The sequence below is a fragment of the Sceloporus occidentalis genome, unplaced genomic scaffold, assembly GCF_023333645.1.
Source record: "Sceloporus occidentalis isolate IW3139 unplaced genomic scaffold, rSceOcc1.0.p SCAF_2, whole genome shotgun sequence".
NCBI classification, from domain to species: domain Eukaryota; kingdom Metazoa; phylum Chordata; class Lepidosauria; order Squamata; family Phrynosomatidae; genus Sceloporus; species Sceloporus occidentalis.
Window position 1 is genome coordinate 81,047,507 of NW_028316982.1, and position 20,539 is coordinate 81,068,045.

The 20,539-nt window shown below is 41.3% G+C and overlaps 1 protein-coding gene across 4 annotated transcripts in view; it reads left to right on the plus strand.

Annotated features, from left to right (window-relative positions):
* Nucleotides 1–1,843: 1,843 nt before the first annotated feature.
* The window catches only part of EDRF1 (erythroid differentiation regulatory factor 1), a 53,760-nt gene continuing 35,064 nt past the window's right edge, over nt 1,844–20,539 (plus strand). The window contains exons 1-11 of one of the 4 annotated variants that reach the window (XM_089510119.1): nt 1,844–1,946; nt 3,151–3,359; nt 4,187–4,253; nt 7,718–7,843; nt 8,993–9,117; nt 12,566–12,722; nt 15,084–15,185; nt 15,464–15,585; nt 16,233–16,344; nt 17,216–17,363; nt 19,064–19,172. In XM_089510119.1, coding sequence (XP_089366245.1) covers nt 1,863–1,946; nt 3,151–3,359; nt 4,187–4,253; nt 7,718–7,843; nt 8,993–9,117; nt 12,566–12,722; nt 15,084–15,185; nt 15,464–15,585; nt 16,233–16,344; nt 17,216–17,363; nt 19,064–19,172 — 1,361 coding nt within the window. In that variant the 5' untranslated portion in view covers nt 1,844–1,862. Of the gene's footprint in view, nt 1,947–3,150; nt 3,360–4,186; nt 4,254–6,832; nt 6,854–7,717; nt 7,844–8,992; nt 9,118–12,565; nt 12,723–15,083; nt 15,186–15,463; nt 15,586–16,232; nt 16,345–17,215; nt 17,364–19,063; nt 19,173–20,539 lie in introns of those variants that run through there. The other 3 variants (XM_089510121.1, XM_089510122.1, XM_089510123.1) reach the window with 3 other exon arrangements.

A 20,539-nucleotide genomic window follows, 5' to 3' on the forward strand; every position in this document is an offset into this window, starting at 1 on the left:
GGTGTCTGAAAGCACTGCCCCTCGCACGTGACGACGGCGCCCCATAGGACCCGTCTGTCCAGTGCCTATATTTCTATTGATGCAGCCTAAAATTGCATTGACCTTTTTAGCTGCCACATTGCACTGTTGACTCATGTTCAACTTGTGGTCTACTTGGACTCCTAGATCCCTTTCATACGTAGTTTCGTTCAGCCAGGTGTCCCCCATTCTATATCTATGCATTTCGTTTTTCTGCCCTAAGTGCAGACTGGGGACCCTTTCACACTACACTGTTACCATTTTATGATTCCACTTTAACTGTCAGGGATGTATGCTGTGAGGGAATGATTGGGATATCGGGTATGTATGTTCTTGTTTTAATTGTAAACTGCCTTGATTGTCTCTGACAGAGAGGCTGGGTAAAAATAAAGCTGTGTAATCCTGGGGTTTGTAGTTTGTAGATGAGTTGCCTGGCTTAGAATCCCAAATACTCCTCCCTAAACTGCAAATCCCAAGACTCTACAAGATGTTGTCATGGCAGTTAAAGTAGAACCATATAGCACTATAATTGTGTAGTATGAAAGGGCTCTGGAGACACAGACCAGATAGCAAATGTGTTAGGCAGCGACCTGCTTCAGGACACAATGCAAGCGTTGAAAGGTGTCATTTAAATGTATTTAATGATTTCAGTACGACGGACAAATGAAAGGTGTAATTTAAATGTAGATTCAGTCAAGACAGTTTGTTGCTAGTCAAGTACAATCTTAAGCATTCGTCTTGCTCAGAGTTCTGTCAGTATATTGCAAGCCAAGAAGGCATTTTAAAATACAGCTGAGTACATAAGATATAGTATATGCAATGTAGCTGCAAATAAAACATATAAAATGGATTTATGTTAATGTTCTTAGCTTTCACTTTTGTAATGTCTGAACATTTTTCCTTGAAAGCCCTACATTTTGCTGTGTCCTGTCCACCTAGGTTTTCTTGGCAACTTTCTTCAGAGGGGGTTTGCCATTGCCTTCCCCTGAGGCTGAGAGAGTGTGACTTGCCCAAGGTCCCCCAGTGACCAGATGTCATAACCACAGAGGACAAGGCGCTGCAAAATGTAGGACTTCCAATAAAAATGGAGAACACATGACAAAATAAAAGCTAAGTCATAAAAATATAAAGACTCCATAGCTATAGCCTTGTTAGTCTATAGATCTCTACATATAGAAATCATGCTTCTCAGTCCTGCTCAAAATGGAGGACATTTTGGAATTGTTTGTGGACAGAAGGCTGAAATGTAGGACAGGTCTTGGAAAAGGAGGACAGGGGCTGGTCACCCTGCCCTCCAGAGCTTGCATTCCCAAATATTGATCGCGCATACATTTTTTTGGACTTCAACTCCCAGAAGCCTCAGCCACGTTGGCCAACAGCTAGGAATTCTGGGAGCTGTAGTCCATAATATCTGAAGGACCCGGGTTTGGGCATCACTGTGTGTACATTTTGCATACAAAGAGGAGACTAAGAAAGAGGAGATAAAACAAATGGAGGTGGGGATATGAATAAGAAACAGGGCTACTTATGGCTTCCCATTTGGGAGACCAGAACTGAGGGCGTTTATGCCTTTTGAAGAGAGAAGGCGACGCCATTGATCACAGTTGCCCCGCCCCCTTCCACTGAAATCTCGCGACTCGCGAGAATTGCTCCGCCGCCATCGCGGTCGCCGCTGCGGGAGTTCTTTTGTGAGCGACGTCGCGATGAACCAATGAAAACCCCAGAGGGTGTGGCTTGGATTTATGTGTGGGCGGGGGCGGGGGTTCTCTTTCATTCTAGCTCTTTCCGGTTGTTTCTATGACTCGCCAGTCGGACTTCCGGCGGCTGAGCCGAAAGCAGGGAGGATGGGGGAGCCCCGGGAGAGCGACCCAGGGCCGCCAGTGCCTCCGCTGCCGCCGCTGAGAGGGGACCCGGAGGAGCCAAAGCAGGTGCGGAGGCGCTGGCGGGCAGGCGGGCGGGCAGGGCTTCCCTCCCTTGAGTGGGTCCCCGCAAGTGGCCCCTTCAGACGTTACGCGACACTCGCGTGTCAGAGCCACCAGCGAAGGGGGACTGGTGTTATACGGACGAGGCGAGGAGGGTGGCCAGTGGGGAGAGGCCAGAGGGCGCCTCTGCCTTCAGTGTGTTTGGGTTTGTGGGCGTGTGTGGGTCTATATAACACACACACACACACGCATATATCTCCACGATTTAAAAGTATTCACATATATGTGTGTGTGTGTGTATACAGATATTATATATAAATGTATAATTTATAATACATGTGTGTGTAGGTGTGTGTGTATATATATATATATGCGCACACTGTAAACATATATATATATATATATATATATAGAAATTTATAATTTATAATATGTATGTGTATATATACGTATATGTACACACACATATATATGTCCATGCCTTTAAATTATTCAAACATATATTTGTGCGCGTGTGTGTATATATACGTACATATACATATATTATATTTATAATTTATAATATGTATATATATATATATATATCCATGCCTTTAAAGTATTCAAATACATATATTTGTGCATGTGTATATGTATGTACACACACACACACACACTATAAACATCTATATAGAAATTTATAATTTATAATAAGTGTCTATAAATATATACTGACACACACATATATATATCCATGCCTTTAAAGTATTCAAATACATATATTTGTGTGTGTGTGTGTGTGTGTGTGTGTGTATGTATATATATATACACACACACATACACACTATATACATACATAAAGAAATTTATAATTTATAATATGTATGTATAAATATATATACACACACACATATATTTTACCGTTTCTTCGTTGTTGTTTATCCTTAGTTTACCAAGTAAACGTACTGGATTTCAGAATATATGGCAGCAGTAGATGTCAGACTAATTGACAGACTAGAAATGTAACTATATCAAGTCATGGAGTTGGGTCCCCCCCCCCCCCCCCCAATTTCTCTTGGAAGGAAATGGATTAGCTGCTATCTTCACAACACATGGCTTTGGAGGCCTTTTTTTAATGATACTGTGCTAATATAAACAATGTGCAATGATACCTGTAAGGAGGAGTAATTGCATTTACTAATTAAATTCTTCATTGCTTTATGCAAATTAGGGTTCTGTGCTGCTTCTTGGAGGCAATGAAGTAAAAAGCAGGGCTGTAGTAAAGTATTCATCTGCTCCACCGCAAGCGGCTTTTGCCCGTCTTCAAGAGAAGACCGACCTGAAACTTCCTCCTGCGAACTGGTTACGGGAAAGTGCCAAACTTGGAGCAGCAGGTGCTACTATTCTTGGCAACAGCAAGAAAAGCAAACCATTTTCAAGGTAAGTATTGTGGCCATATTTATCTCTACTGAAACTATAGTAAGGATGTCTTGGTTTGATAGAAAACAATTGTTGAAATACGTTCTATAGAAATGCGGCAGGATTTTCTGAGCATGTAATTATTTCAAAAATTAAAATTTACATAGATAATTCTTGTAACAAAATGACTGTGATAATATGAAGTATTTGAGTTCAGAAATTATTGCTTAAACTGTAGGGTTACTTTGTTAACATAAGAAAGTGAAGTTTTTGATCCAATTTAATATATTGACATACAAATTATGGGGAAAACTGTACAGAATTATAGACATTGGTAGAGCATTGTAAAATATAAGTTCTTGAAACGTTCGAGAGTAGCAAAACTCTGTTGGAACACCTCATATAAAGAAACACAACAAAAAAACTAAGGCCGTTAGTAAGTAAAAATGTGATTTATGGCTATTAAATAGTGTTTTAGTTGGCATTGTGTTCACCAGGGAAATTTTCCATGTGTTGTTTACTTAAATGCAATTGATTGTCATTGGTTCTGCTCCTCACACCATTCTAGGAGGCTTCCAAGCCCTCTTCAGATTTAGAGGACTAGATTTAGGGGGATTTAGGAGACTGCTGAAATAAAATCTTTCCTTTCCATAAAGCAGAGCTTCACTTGAAGATTTATCAATTCAACCTTTTGTTTCTAAAATTATGTTCTTATCCAGGAATGATTTGCAGTATTGAACAGAAGTATATAGTTATAACTGTGGTTATTTAAAACATAATAAAACTCATTTTAATAAATCATAATATTAAATAATTGTTTGACATGGTATTTTATTTGTTTCAAATAGCTTTGGTATGGCATATGATTTTATTGACTCAATTGGAAATGATGTGGACGTTGTATCAGATTCTGAGGTATGTATATTCTGCAGTGGAATAATTTAATAACAAAGAATACTTAGCAAGATTATTTCAATGAGAGTGCATTAGAAAAAAAATCTCTTATTAAAAGTAGCCATTATGAAATAAATCAAGATTTTTAGAGCTATGTATAGTGGGTCCTTTGTATCCACTGGGGTTTGGTTCCCCATGGATATCAAAATCTGTGGATGCCAAGGTCCCATTAAATACTATGGCATAGCAAAATGATGTTCCTTATATAAAGTGGCAAAATCAAGGTTTGCCTTTTGGAATTTATGTATTTTCAAATATTTTCAAGCCATGGGTGTTTGAATCTTTGGATATGGAGGGCCACAGTCAGTTTTCTGAATGGTAGCTGAAGCAAGGGCATTTTCAGCTGGAATTGTATCCTGGCACAATGGAGGATGCTTAACAACTTTGCCCTTTTTTAAATTACCTCAGAGGATGATAAGCTCATTATGCATTCACTGGATGAAATCCCTACTGCTGGATCCCTGCTTGGACAGTGGTTAAATTCCAGTACTGCAGCCACTCACTCACAGTCACAAGGTTGTGAGTTTGATCCCAGGCAGGACTCCAAGGTCTACTCAGCCTTGCATCCTTCTGTATGTCGCTAAAAGGAGTACCCAGCTTGTTGGGTGCAATTAGGTAACACATTGTAAACTGCTTCCTCAGGGTTTTTTAAAAAATAATTTTGGCCCGTTCCCCCTCTGGGGTACAGGAGAGACCTTTTTTACTTTTCAGTTCTGGGTCACTTCCTGTTGCGACAAAAAGGCCTCTTCTGGGTCTAAAACATGGCAACCCCCCCCCCCCCCCTTTTCATCTCCAGGAGGAAACCAGGGAGCATTTTTAGTCAAACCTTTGTTTATATAAGCTCACATTGGCCTGTTACAGACTGCCAAAATAAAGCTGCTTCGGGTCTCTTTGGAGGTATGCTGTTTAAATGATGCATGCACCCTAAGAATCCGGAAGCTGCACCAAAGTTGCTCTCCAGTCCTTAGGAATGGAGTGTGGCTTTGGCGCGACTTCTGGACTCGTAGGACCCATGCATCATTTAAATAGCATACCTCCAAAGAGACCCGAAGCAGCTTTATTTTGGCAGTCTGTAACAGGCCCCTGTATAAGCTGTCTGCAGTTGATGCCCCTGCTCTAATGCTAAACCCAGTGGGTTGGTTCTAAAAGTGAATGTTCACTCATGAATGTGGCTTGGATTCAGTGTAGCATTTGTACATGAAAAGCACAGAGGAACTTTCCCCAATTCTTCCTTCCTTGGCAAGTAGCCTTATCATCTTTCACATGATTCCAGGAAGCTCCCAACTCTTTGATGCCTATTTGCAGTAATGGAAGGAGGAGCTGCAAAGGAAAAGGGAATGCTGAGTCACTGAGTGCTCTTCTTTTGTAAGCGGAACACCAGGTCCACTTGCCTATAATTATTAATTCTTTATATAAAAAAGATTTTGCACACAGTTTGAGAGTTGTGTTTATATGGTGAGAACTATTTTTACGTGGCTTGTGCATCATCTCTGAATATAGTAGTGAATGTTCCTTATCCCAATCTTTAAATGGTTTTTCATTAGTTATTATTGGGAGATTTTAGAAAAGAAATAACATTTTCGGTAGCGCATTCATTTTAATAGTTGCTACTCTGCCTGAAAATGATAGCCCTAATTCATTCCATTTTCTCAAATCATTATTTATTTTATTCCATGTCTTTTGATAATTATTACTAATTAATTCCCCATTTTGGTTTGAAAATTTCTCACTTGCATCGGTAAAGTTGACTGAGAAAAGTCTCGTTGGGTAGCAGGGGGTTGGGAGAATTAAACCTTTGCTTCCTGCCCAATCCTGGCAATCCCATGGCACCCTTAAGAGCTCCTGCGATATTGTATAACTGTCCAAATACAGCAGAGCCCACTGAGCCAACAGGCAGTGTGAGCAGTGGCACAGGAATGGCAGGGGCCATTACCTCCATGAACATAGCTTTTTCTCCTCCTTCCCCATTCTCCAGAGCAGGGAATTCCCTACCATTCACCTCAAAGAATCAGGACAGAAGGCAAGAGGTAGAGATGATGGCCGCTAACTTTCTCATGCTGTCACTGCAGCCAAAAATAGGCTCTGTGGTCTAGAACAGACTCCCAAGTGATTAAAAAAGTGTTTGTGCTATTGCACGGTTGATTTTCCAAGTCATCCCTTGAGTGATGGTTGTCACCTCTTGCTGCTTTCTTCCATCTTGGCTTTGGGGGTCTGCCACATTCTATGACTCATGGACCTAAAGCAAATACAGTTGTAGGCCATTATAGCTACCTTATTGGGCAGGAGAGGTTGCTTGGGCACAGCCGCATCTTGGTAGTCCTCCCTGGATGTTTGGAGTTGGTCACTTAGCTGGGTGCTACATTATTTTACTCTTTTTCCTGCTGTTATGAGGGAACATAGTGCCAACCGCTGTGGGGGCAGGCATTTGTTTACTGCCTTGGGCAATGAAAGAGTTCCCCCCTAAGTAAAGGTGTCTCTTATAGAAAAGGAAGTAATAAGCCGTGTGCTGGGGAAGCTTTCATTATTAGATGAAGAAGAAAAAGGATGAAACAAAATTCTGAGTGAGTTTACTTGTTTGATGCTTCACTTAAGATGTTTCCTATTACTATGTGATGACTAGAATACTACAGTGGTACCCCGGGATACGAATTCACCGCGTTACGAAATTTCCGGGGTACGAAAAAGTTAGATTTAAAAAAACTGTTCCGGGTTACGTAGGATTTTTCGGGTTACGAAAATCTTTTCAGCGCGTTTCGGCGCGAAATTCAAAGCGCGGCTAGCGGCTTTCCAGCGGCTTTTCGGGTTGCGAAATGTATCGGGTTACGAACGGCGCCGCGGAACGAATTAAATTCGTAACCCGAGGTAGCACTGTATAAACAAGCATAGTAAAAATCTCCCATCTGACTTACCTGACAAAGGTTTCTTCATCACTTGCTAAATTTATAGATTTCTCAAACCCCAGACAGTTATTTGGCTTTCCAAATGTGTGGCAAACCATGAGTTACAGTTGTTTCTTTTATCTTCTTAGCATTTCAAACTCTTGCTGTAGTGATTTTCAAGGTCATTACAGTTTGTCAGCATCAACATCTCATCAGATAGTAATTGGAACAAATGACGGCTTAAATGGTTGCCTTAAATGATTTTCTGACTCCAGTTTGCTAATGCTGCAGATAATTATTTGTTCATTTAGAGACATAGCAAACCATAGGTAAGCTTATTTAACCATGGGTTTGCATGATGTCTAAGGTGAATCACTCTCAAGTTTTTGTTTTTATTTTCTTAAAGAGTGTTGAGATAACTGTTCTAAAACTGACTCTTTTGTTAAATGTACTGTCCAGGGTGATCAATGTGGTAAACCTTTCAATTATAACTGTTTTAATCCTCTAAAATGAAGATTTGCAAATTGTCATTTTCTTCCTCTGCAGAACATTAAAAAACTTCTTAAGATACCTTACAGTAAATCACATGTCAGCATGGCAGTACATAGAATTGGGAGGACTCTTTTATTGGATGACCTAGACATTCAAGAGCTCTTCATGAGATCATCACAGGTAACAAACTTTCCTGTACTCATTTATTTGGCCATATGTTTAGTTTTATTTCTGACCTCATGTTGCTTTCCCCTGATTTTCTATAATGTGTGACTTGTATGATTGTTTAGCTTTTCAAAGAAAAGTATTGTGAACAGTGTAGAACGCTGAATAAGTTTGGACTGCTTGCCTTTGCTATTGCTAGAATAGTTAACACATATGATTGTCATGTTCCTTATCAAGATGAATAGGTATGGGGTTAAACGTTATATCAGCACTGATGCTGTGCCTATGAAGCAGGAATGGGAATCATGTGGAACCCATCCAGCTTTTGTAGGGATATGGACTATGTGGCCATTCAGACCCACATAAACATCCTCTTCATCTTGAATAATATTTTTCTATTGGCTTGGTGATACGGGACTGCTAGAAGGTTGCATTCCCTGCTCCCAGGAGTAACACCACAGTCAAAGGGAAACCAATCAGCCTGTCAGCTGGAGCAAAAACAATGCCAGGAGTAGATTTTATGGGTTTTTTAGGCTATGTGGCCATGTTCTAGAAGAGTTTCTTCCTGATGTTTTGCCTGCATCTGTCGCTGGCATCTTCAGAGAATGTATTCTCTGAAGATGCCAGCCACAGATGCAGGAGAAACATCAGGAATAAACTCTTCTAGAATATGGCCACATAGCCTAAAAAACCCACAAAAAAGTATGGATGCCGGCCATGAAAGCCGTTGACTTCACACTACCAGGAGTGTGTTCCTCCCTACCAGAAAGAACACTTGACTCCAACTGCCTGTTAGATTTTGTAATTGTCCCTTAAAGTAACAGGAAAGAGTACTCTGTTCCTAGCCACCAGCCAAAGGAACAATGGTTAACAGTTATTTTTCAACTAAGAGGCACCAGCAAGTGAAACTATCGTCTCCTTGACAGAATATAGCCCTCCATTTAATTCTGGCCTTGTAGAATTCATTTCTTTACCATTTCCCTTCATTTCCTTCATTTGATCATCCTCTTGGTTTGTTAACAGAATGACAGGTCCTCTTCCTGTTGTTAGTATGAGCTGTTTTGGGAGACAACAGTTGTTGGAAAAATTGGAGAAAAGTACAGTATTATAAGTAATCCAAGGCACATTTTTGATAATGATTACATTCTTCTTTATGTCATTTAGACTGGAGATTGGACTTGGCTAAAAGAATTCTACCAGAGATTAATAGATCAGAAGTGGCAACGAAAGAAGAAGAGCAAAGAACACTGGTACCAGAAAGCTATACTTTCCAAATTTTTATATTATAGGTAACTTTTTGCAAGTTTTACATAATATTGATTATTATTATTTTATTCATTTATATCCCTCATTTTCTCCAAAACTGAGGGCGAAGGCTACTTGGGACTAAATTCTGTTTCGTTTAAGTTAAAACTAGTTGCTATTTGCTTATTCTAGAATATACAGTGGACCCTTGTTATACTGTATATAACTGGGGTTTGGTTCCAAGATCCCCTGTGTATAAGAAAATCCGTGTATGCTCAAGTCACATTAAATATAATGACATAGCAAAATGGCGTCCCTTATAAAAAATGGAAAAACAAGGTTTGATGTTTGAAATTTATACTTTTTAAAATATTTTCAAACCATGGATTCTTGAATCATGTAGAAAAAAAACTGTGTATAAGAAGAGCCGACTGTATCTATACCCTGAGTGGACCAAAGTTTTCAAAGTTTATTGTACATAACAAGATTTAGCCTTCAAAGCACTGCAGGGCTGTAGTTGTGAGAGACTAGCATTGGTGTCCTTTTGAAATTCAGTAGTCAGTGAAATATTCTCAAAAATTGACTGAAATTCTGAAACAAAATGATCTTCCCTATTGGTAATATTTCATCATTCTTTGTATAGTGCTATTTTTTAAAACTTTAGGGAGGCTTTTTGGAAAATTGGTTTGTTTCTCCCAGGATCAAAAGTGGCAAACAAAGTTTAGGGCAAACTGAAAGGAAAGAGTGGAAGAAGCTCATGAGCTTGTAGTGTTTTGGATCCAGCCACAGAACTAAAAGAGAGCACTTGTATAATGTGAGCATTTGAATGTGGTTTACCTTTGATTGCAATATTTTTTTAAGGGACAAGTACAAAACCTAAAGGAGGAATACTGTCCTAATATTGGTCTTCATGAATAAAACTGCCTTGATTTTACTACAAAACTATACACTCGGCCCTCTGTATCTATAGATTCTGCCTCCATGGATTCTGCTAACCCTGTGGTTCCCAACCTTTCTAATGCTGCAACAATCCCCTTTTGGCAGGAAGCCCTGCCCCTTCTTCCAGCCGGCGGTCTCCCTGATTGGTTGGGAGATTGGGAAGGGGCAGGACTTCTGGTCACCTACAAGCCCCAGCAGCCTTTGCAGCCAAAAGCCCCATCATTTCTTCTGGCTGGCGGCTTCCCTGAATTGGTTGGTAGGCCGGGAAGGGGCAGGACCTCCAGCTGCGGCTCTGCCATGCAAGGCTGAAGCCCGTGCAATCAAGGCGGCACCGGCCACAGGTCAGAAGAGGCCTGGTTGCCCTGGAGGAGGAGGAGGAGGAGGAGGAGGAGGAGAGGTGAGCCCAAATCGGGCAACCCCGAATCGGCTAACCCCTGTGAAAGAGTCATTCAACCCCCAAAGGGGTTGTGGCCCACAGGTTGGGAACCACTGTGCTAACCACGGCTGGATGATATTTTTAATTCCAAAAGCAAACCTTGACTTAACCATTTTATATAGGGAATACCATTTTACTACCCCATTGTATATGATGGGAGCTGGGCATCTACCTATTTTGATATCCATGGGCTGGTCCTGGAACAAAACCACAACAGATACCAAGGATCCACTGCTCTATGTGAGAAACTCTTGATGATGGATACAAATAGTTGAGTGCCAGAACAGGGCGACTGAAAAACAAATAAAAACAAAGTATTTGTTTGTCTGGGAGACCCTCAAGTTTAGCAGACGTATTACACATACCTACCTGTGCACAAAACAAAACCATTAGTAAGTAGGAGTTCCCCAAAACAGGAAGACTATGACTGCATGCAGTCAAATGGAATGGGAGTGCTATCTTCTGAACAGTGGTGTCCCGGACTATGGTGCCACCCAGTGTGAGGGGTGGCGCATTAGAACTGGAAGGGGCTGGCCTTCCACAAGGAGATGGAGCAGGCTCAGCCAAGCTGAGCATACGTGCACCCCTGCGCCTCCTTGCTGCAGTCCAGTTCTCCCCTGAGGAAAACCGAGCCACAGAAAAGAGCTAGGTCGAGCATATATGCACCCTCCCTGCCCCTGCTTGTCATGGCAAGGAGGTGCAGGAGGCATGCATGCAGCTCTTTTCTGCAGCCTGGTTCTCCAAGCCCTCTGGCATGTCACCTGGTGCGATCCACACAGCTCCTTTTGAAACAGTGTGCCAGGATGGTGGTGGAGCCAAAGCATATTCTCCATATAGACAGATTGCCCTTTTAGCTGAAATACCCAGGAATCAGGAACTCACTGATGCTTGGAGAAGGAAAATAGAAAACTGGAAATGGTGGGAAGAGAGTTCCCTTCAACTACAAGCTTTTTAGGGTGTCCTGGAGAAAGACTTAGAAGAATCATTCCTATTCCTATTCCTATTAGGGATTGGGGATAAAACTGCAAGGGGTCTTGTTTGTTTGCAATAATAATGAGCAATAGGGATCTTGTTTGTTTGCAGTAATAATGAGTAATAGGGAGTAACTGTTTCACTACAGTTCACCGTCCTTCAAATGGATCCAAGGCTGTGACTAGGGTATGATGACATTTTATTTTTTGCAAAGAAAGCACCTTTCAGTATGTGCAGGATATTTGTGCAGAGCATATGTTTGCTGCTGCTATCTTTGACACTGTGGATTAATGGGGACATAATCCAAACACTGCAGTCCTCTTTTTCTCTCCCTCTACCCTCTTTTTCCTCTACTCTAAGTCAGTTGGTCATTATGCTTGGAATTACAGCATGGATCATACTTTTTGTAGGAAAGAGACATTTTCATATGACAGCAGCTTGCATGTTAGAATTATTGAACTGAAATCACTATAATAGTATATCTGCTTCTGAATCTACAGAACTGATGTTACTTAGTGGTATAGAGAAATACCAGAATGTAATGTTCTATTCTAGATGCCATTTGTATGTTTTCAGATGGTTGGGATGTGTGTGTGTGTGTGTGAGAGAGAGAGAGAGAGAGAGAGAGAGAGAGAGAGAAGAATAGATGTATTTGTTGATACTTTATGTGGAAATTTTAAAAAGATGAAAACAGGTGAAGTCTCCAATAACTTCGTCATTTTACAAAGATATAAAAATCGTAACCAATAGCAATCCTTACTTTTTCTGTTCTAAAATGTTGCTGTTTCTCAGTAGATAAGACCCCCCCCCCCCACATCCTGTAGTTTGGGTTATGCTCTGCCCACTCACTCCATTAGGCAGGAAGTAAAGAGAGAGACCTTCTGGTGACCCCCACATGGGTGGAGCTAACCCTAGAAGGCCAGTCTTTTCCTGCCTGTCACTCCAGTAGGATGTGTTTGCTGTTGCTCTGCAGCTTCTTCACTACAGCCACTCCAGTCCTTTTCCTTCTCTTCATTTCTCTTGCTGCCATTCCAAATGTTTCCTTTCATTGTTTCCTGTGATATTAAAAATGTAGCAGATTATCTACAAAGTTAAATAGAGTTCAGAAAGGATTCCAAGTGAAATGTCAATGTTTGTCTTGCCAGCATTAATGGTGATGGAGCTGCTCAGCCCGTTCCTACTTCTGAACAGCAACAGGAAGAAACAACTGAGGATGAAACTGATGACGCAGGAAGGGTTTCTTGGCCAGCCCCTTTTGAAATGCCTTCTTCACTTTCTGAAGATGCAAGTACTTCTAACCAGGTTAATATGGCAGACATATAAAAGTAATACTTACATTTCATTGGCATATTACTGAATGAGAATAGCATTAAATTCCTTTTTGATGCCCAGTTCAAGTGCTCTGGAATTTGTTTGTTTGATTTTTGGAAGATCGTAGTTTATTTTCCATAAATAGTTGCTGTTTGGTTGATGCTATATGGATACTAACATTTAAGCTTCAGTCCAGGGTCCTTAGAATTTGGAGATGGCTGGGGAGATTGAAGGTTCCCCCCCCCCCCCATTTTCCCCTACCATCTGTTCTGCGGTAGATTGTGAGGACCAACGTGAGTCAGTGAGAAGAGGGGGAAAGTATGTATGTGGCCTTAGGCCACCACTGATTGCACATCCCTGTTTTGAAAGGAATGAATGAATGAATGAATGAATTTATTACGGCACATGGCCAGCACCAAAATATGGCAAAAATACAAAACATGTAACATCAGGTGTACTGCCATAGCACAAATATATCTACATTCTACTCTGAACGAAGATCTATATTTTCTATATCTCCAAGTAGGAGGAGAGAATGCCCACAGTTTGTTTTGAAAGGTAAATCTTACTTCAGTGAGAAATAATTCTGAATATACATAGGGTTTCACAATTTTTGAATAATCACATTTTTATATATCTATGTATCTTTCCTTGTACACACACATATATGCACAGACTATATATATAGTGAAGGTGACAATGTGGCACTGCCAAACTCTTTTTAAAACTTTCTTACTCTTTCTTCTTTGTGCTGTTGCTGCCAACAATTTGGTAAGGCGAGCCTCACTCACCCAACTAACAGACCTTTCATAATATTGGTAGCGCGCCAACTACATGTACTTCTGAAATCACTTCATACAGTTACTTGTTGAAACAGAGTAATAAGTTTATTTGCAAGTTAAGTCAACTACAGTATCTCTTATCTTGGCTGTTCATATTTGATACGTTATTGGAATACTTTATTTGTTATAGTGTTATAATGTTTCCTGTCTTTATACTTGTTTCCTTATATAAACCAAAACACTCAGAATCTTTATTACATTTTTATTTCCTACACCTCTTCTAATTATTTACGCCCCACTTATCACTGCACACTATCTCTCTCCTAGAACAAGGCATCACTTCACCCAGGACACTCCTTATCCTCTCTTGGGTACTTTAAACTTATTTAAACTGCCTTTTCTCAGCAGCCTATTCCAGCCTCAATGGTTGTTCATCCCCTCAGGATAATTCCTATCTTGATCCTAACCAGTTCCCTATCTTGGGTATCTAAAATCCTTTTAACCGCCCTTCTCAGCAGTATGACCTAGCCACTAATGCTCTTCAGGGCACACTAAAATATCATCCCTAACCAACTCCAGACACTGTTCTCTTTCTTTATATCCCTCCTGGCTCCATTCATTGGCTGATGTTAGGCTCGTCCTCACTGAATATTGCAAAAGCTTTCACCTGCCAGCTTAAATTTGCCTTTTCTCCATACACACACAGGTGTGTTTATATACACACACAAACTGATATATTTTTCTAAATGATCAATCTTCTATTCGTATACGACACATCCTGAGAGGAAATTCCCAAAAGTGCAGCTTGAGTTTTCTATTTTTTGCTGGGTTTTGTTTGGTTTTCATATAATAGGCTTATTCAGGTAGTAGTTTCATCAGAACAAAGTGATAGATACATTCAGTTATACTTCCACCTATGTTGTTACAGATACAGGCTGTGTATGTACTCTATCCTTGTGTTACTCTGAGGATATGCTGTTAATCCTCCCTGTTTGTAACTCTTAACACTAAATGAACCAGGAAGGTAGGAGAATGGTTACTTTGGAGTTTAGATTATGTTTTTATTCTGTGTTTTATCAGTTTTTGACCAGATTTGTTGTGGCTGTTTTGCTACAAATATTGGTTGATAGAGGAATTCCTTCGTGTGTTCTGTAAAACACCTTGTATATTGTTGGTGCTAAATAAACCACTGTGGGGATAATAGTGGTCTAGAGTGCTATGGAGTTGTAAGAATAAAAGACAGCCTAACTAGAAAGAAAAGGACATTTTTCAGTAAGACTCTTAGAAATCATTTGATTGATGGATTCTGACTTGGAGTATGTATAGCAAGGTTTTTTTTAGTACCTGTTTTCATTAGTTATTGTTTATTAATTTTAACTAATTTTTAACCAGCATGATTTGAGTGGTTTGAGGGTGGAAGATATAATGAAAAGTTTGCAAATATGTATATATTCAATGAACAAAATCTTTTACTGTTCCAGTTGTCCAGTATGCAGAATACATGCTATTTAAAACAACCTTATTTAATGTCAACATAGAATCTCTTCTTATATCCTTGTGCTTTTCACAGGGAAGTGTGCCTTTTGAACCCTCATATGTAGTGGGGCATGTGGCCTCAGCCCCCAAAGAACAAAACCTAACTACTTTGTTCAATGACGGGGAAAACAGTCAGGTATGGTTTTACATGGCATCTGAGCTGAGAAATGTAAATCCTTTACATAATTTGATCTATAACACAACTGATAGGAATCAAAATCACTTCTGCCAATTGCTTTATGACATCTGTGATCTTGATCTTTATTGTGACTGCATAGCACCGTTACCTTCTGCTGCATTTTATTTGCTTCCTCCCCTCCCATTTTGCTTTCTTGTACGTCTGCAGACTGTGTTGTGTTCATTTTGTAAAGACAAAGGTTGTTCACAAACACTCCCCCATCTTTACATTTCAAGGGTCTAAAAAACGACTTTGTTCGAAATATCTTGTGGACATTTGAAGATATTCACATGTTGGTTGGTTCAAATATGCCTATATTTGGAGGAGGAAGGTACCCTGCTGTGAGTCTACGTCTCAGGTGAATGTATATTAATTAAAGTAGATGCAGCATATTTTGTAAAGCAGACTAAGGGCTAAAATAGACAGCCTGGATGGGGAATCATGAAGCTGCCCCACCTGAAGGCAGACTGGGGCTATTGCAGCTGCATGCCGCGGCCCCAATCCACCATGGTGTTGGCCAAAAAAGGAATGGTTTTCAACCATTCCTTTTTGGGCCATGCAAAAGCCACCTTTAGTGGTGCTCCTGCGACGGCTTCCCAGCATGTAACCACCACGCCCAAGATGCCTGGAAGCTGGGCCGTGGCTTCAGAGTGTGTGCCATCAAAACGGCACGCTCTGAAGCCACTTGACGGTGCAAATCTGTTCTGCCCTTAATTTATCTTTTTGTTTCATACTTTGCATCTAGCATTTATATTCTAGTGAAATATAAATATTTAAATAAAGTACCATAAATTACAATGTAGGAAAACGTTCTTATTCAAAAAACATTTGTTCATTTTTGTGCATATTGGGATTCTTTCTCAGCTTTCTGGTGTACTTTGTGGGTTAGGATTGGAATGTTTTTCCATTACTGTATAAACTTGTGACATAACTGAAAGGGAGAAAAGGTGTGGATTTATTTCTCTTCATTATACTGGAATGACACTAGAACACTTCTCTTTGTAGGGATAACAATAAGCCAATTAATGTGCTAACAGGCATTGACTATTGGTTGGACAACTTGATCTGTAATGTTCCAGAACTTGTGATGTGTTTCCACGTCAATGGAATTGTTCAGGTAAGTTCTGAAATGTTTCCTTTTTTTTGCTCTTGGTCAGTAATATATGATTTCATGATAATTAAGCCACAGTCATTAATGTCATTTAGCACCTAGATGGCAGCCTTCTGGGTCAAACTTCTGTAAATATTGCACATAAAATAATTGACTGATTAATGTTTAATCAGTGAACTAGCCATCCAAGGAGCTCCTGCAGATCACCCTGTCTCATAGTAGTCTATGGTGGCATGTGCACACACATCGCTACATACTGATTAATAAGGGCTTCCGCTCCTGCATTTTTCTCCATCCATGAGGGGCCCAGAACTGATTCCCCACAAATAGGAAGGGCCCACTGTCTACAATTATTCAGACTGAGTGGTGCTACACGAATTTCTATTGTACATGTTACTTCCAACTTGTTAAATGGATACCTCTGTTAGGCCAATGAAAACGTTGCTGAAGAGTGTGCAGGTTTCCTGTGTTGATGTACAGTCATCCCTCCATATTTGCGGCTTTGATATTTGTGGATTTGATTATTCACGGATTTCATTAATTTGTTCTCTCTAGGACTGTCTAGGTCCTCCAGTGCAACTCTGTGGTCAACTTTAACTAAATGTTGCACTGAAAGATCATTTGTAGCTAGTCCAGTGCCATTCTATGGTCAGTGTATGTTGGACATTGACCACAGAGTTGCACTGGAGGACTTAGAGATTCCTAGAGAGGTGTCCTCTCAGGTAAAAACAGTGTTTTTGTTATTTGCGGTTTTTCCATACTCACGGGGGTCTTGTTCCCCTAACCCTAGCGAATATGGAGGGACAACTGTACTTTTTTGAAGGGAAACATTAGTTATCTTGTATTACATTGCTTTTTTTTTTTTTTTTTTTTGCAGAAATATGAAATGATTAAAACAGAGGATATACCCAATTTGGAAAACTCCAACTTTTCCACCAAAGTAATAAAAGATATTGCTCAAAATATTTTGTCCTTTTTGAAATCGAACTGTACCAAAGAAGGGCATACCTATTGGCTATTTAAAGGTGAGTACTTCCATAGATATTTAAGAAAAGGTCACCTGCAAAACCATGATTTGGGTGAGGGATGACAGGGAGCTCCTTGAAAAAATTCTGATTGCTGAACACCTGACAGTGCATAATCTTCGTCTGTCCTCCTCCCCAGTATGTTTCAATGTCCTGCTCTGTATACAGATTAGTTTGCACCTGCAGCAAACCTGTATTCTCCAGTGCTAGGGATAGCAGTATGGGGTATTCTGCTTGCACAGTAGAAGGATGCAAGTCCACTTCATGAACAAGGTACAGATGGTTGAAATGGAATAGGTTTGTGTTCCCTTTCACTTTTTCACTTGTCAAGGTGGGAGAAAGGGTTCATATTAGGAACAGAAGAGTCCAAACTGGGCCAGCTTTTACTGTTCTGTAATGTTCTTCTCTGTTTAATCATACTCTAAAACAGGGGTTGGCAACCTATGGCCCGTGGGCCGCATGCGGCCCGCCAAGGCCTACGGACCGGCCCCAGCCCAGTCCTGCCGCCGATTGCCGCCAGCGAAAGGAGGCCTCCCTCCTCCTTCCCAGCCTCTGTGAAGGCCCAAGCCTCCACAGAGGCCGGGAAAGGGCGCGGGGGCTGCCCGCGATCGCAGGCACTCTCCTCCCTCTTTCCCGGCCTCTGTGAAGGCCCAAGCCTCCACAGAGGCCGGGAAAGGGCACAGGAGCCGCCCACGACCGCGGCGATTGCGGGCGCTCTCCTCCCTCTTTCCCGGCCTCTCTGAAGGCCCAAGCCTCCACAGAGGCCAAGAAAGGGCGCGGGGGCCGCCCGCGACCGTGGTGATCATGGGTGCTCTCCTCCCTCTCTCCCGGCCTGTGTGAAGGCCCAAGCCTCCACAGAGGCTGGGAAAGGGCGCAGGAGCCACCCGTGACCGCAGCGATCACCGCGATCACGGGCGCTCTCCTCCCTCTTTCCCGGCCTCTCTGAAGGCTCAAGCCTCCACAGAGGCCGGGAAAGGGCGTGGGGGCCACCCGCAACCGCGGCGATCGTGGGCGCTCTCCTCCCTCCTTCCCGGCCTCTGTGAAGGCCCAAGCCGCGGGCAGGGAAGGGAGGGAGGGCGGGGGTCGTCCTCCTCCTTCCCATCCTTCCCTACCCGCGGCTGCCAGACAGCTGCGAGGAGGGAAGGACGGGGGCGGGGGAAGAGAAGGAAGGAAGGAAGGAAGGAAGGAGGAGGGAGGAGGAGGAGGAAGAAGGTGAGACAGTGTGACTTTCCAAAGTGCATTTCTGTGTATTTTTGGTGCTTTTAATGCTAAAAGGTCTGCTTTAACTGATAGTGGTGGTGGTGATGATGATGATGATGATGATGATGATGATATTGATATCAGCCAGCTTCTGAGGCCCAAATGTCTTCCATTTTGATCATGGCTAAGAAACATGCATTTATATTAACATTTTTTAAAAATCATCAAAAAATTTTTTTGCATGTCCTCCAGTTTTAAAAATATGTCCTACATTTGAAAATGTCCTATTTCATTTATTTATTTATTTATTTATTTATTTATTGGCTTCGGCCCCCCAGTTGTCTGAGGGACAGCAACCCGGCCCCCGGCTCAAAAAGGTTGCCTACACCTGCTCTAAAATCATATCAAAGTCTTCCATTGGCAGCCTCCTCCCCCCTCTTGACAATTCTTGGAACCTGCACCTTTAACCGGGGAGACTGATATGCATTTTTCTCTTTCAGCAAGTGGAAGTGATATAGTAAAGCTGTATGATCTGACCACTTTGTGTGAAGAAACAGAAGATAAATACCAAAACCCTTTCACAATGCCAGTTGCAATTCTTCTCTATAAGTAAGTTATGCCTTATAAAACTTAGTATATAGACATAGGGGAGTTTCTGGCTGATAATGTTGAGTATGAATTCGCGAGAAAATATATGCAATAATGTTAGCAGCAGTAAAATACAGGAGAGAGTACTAGGTTTGTAATATTTATGCAAAATTTTTATCTTCCCTGTTTCCCTGCTGAGAGCTGCTTTAGACCACTGGAGCATGAGGGAAGCAAGAACCATTGATAGCACTGTAATGATCTTGAAGAGAAGCCTCATTTTAATAGAAATATAGTGAAAGAAGGTATATTGAGAGAGAAGTTTTCACAGTGGCCTTTGTGGAAACAAATAGATGTTTTTCCAGTATGATTGAAACCTTGTGCTAGAATAACGCTACCGTATATTCCGGCATATAAGACGACCAGGCGTATAAGACGACCCCCAACTTTACAACTTAAAATAGAGTGTTTGGGATATACTCACCGTATAAGACTACCCATTTATCCATTTCAAATTTGTTCTTTCTTCCTTCTCACGTGCCCTCTCTATGGCAAAACAGAATTATTACAAATCATTGATCTCCGCCAATGAGGGGCGCCCGCAGCGTTTGTTCTCCACCTTCAACACTTTGCTTAAACCTCCCTCTCCTCCTGTCTCTTCATCATTCTCTCCTAATGACTTTGCTAATTATTTCATCTCTAAGATTTCCACTATTCGCTCTGAGGTAGTCCCCCCCGATTCTTCTTCTGCTCTTAATCTTCTATCGCCCTCACCTAACAAATTTTCTGTGTTTCCTCCTGCCTCTTTGGATCAACTCTCTACACTTCTGAACTCTTCCAAACCAGCAACCTGTTCTCTTGATCCACTTCCTACTCGTCTTCTAATCTCTATAGCTCCCTCCTTTCTGCCCTCGCTTCTCCATATCTTCAATCTCTCTCTCTCTCCAGGTTCCTTCCCTTCGGACTTCAAACACGCTCTCATTTCCCCAATTCTGAAAAAACCTTCTCTTGACCCCTCCTCTTTGTCTAGCTATCGTCCGATTTCTCTTCTTCCCTTTCTTTCTAAGGTTTTGGAACGGGTTGTTTATTCACACTGTCTTGAGTTTCTTGAAGCCAACTCCATCCTCGATCCCTTTCAGTCTGGTTTCTGCCCAAGGCATTCTACTGAGACAGCTCTCACTAAGATTTCGAATGACCTTTTACAGGCCAAGGCTAATGGCCTTTACTCTGTACTCATCCTTCTTGATTTGTCTGCTGCCTTTGACACTGTTGATCACTGTCTTCTAGTTGATATACTTTCTGACCTTGGGTTCTCAGACTCTGTTCTCGACTGGTTTAGATCTTACTTGTCTGGCAGATCTTTTGCAGTAGTTGCAAGGGGCCAGACTTCT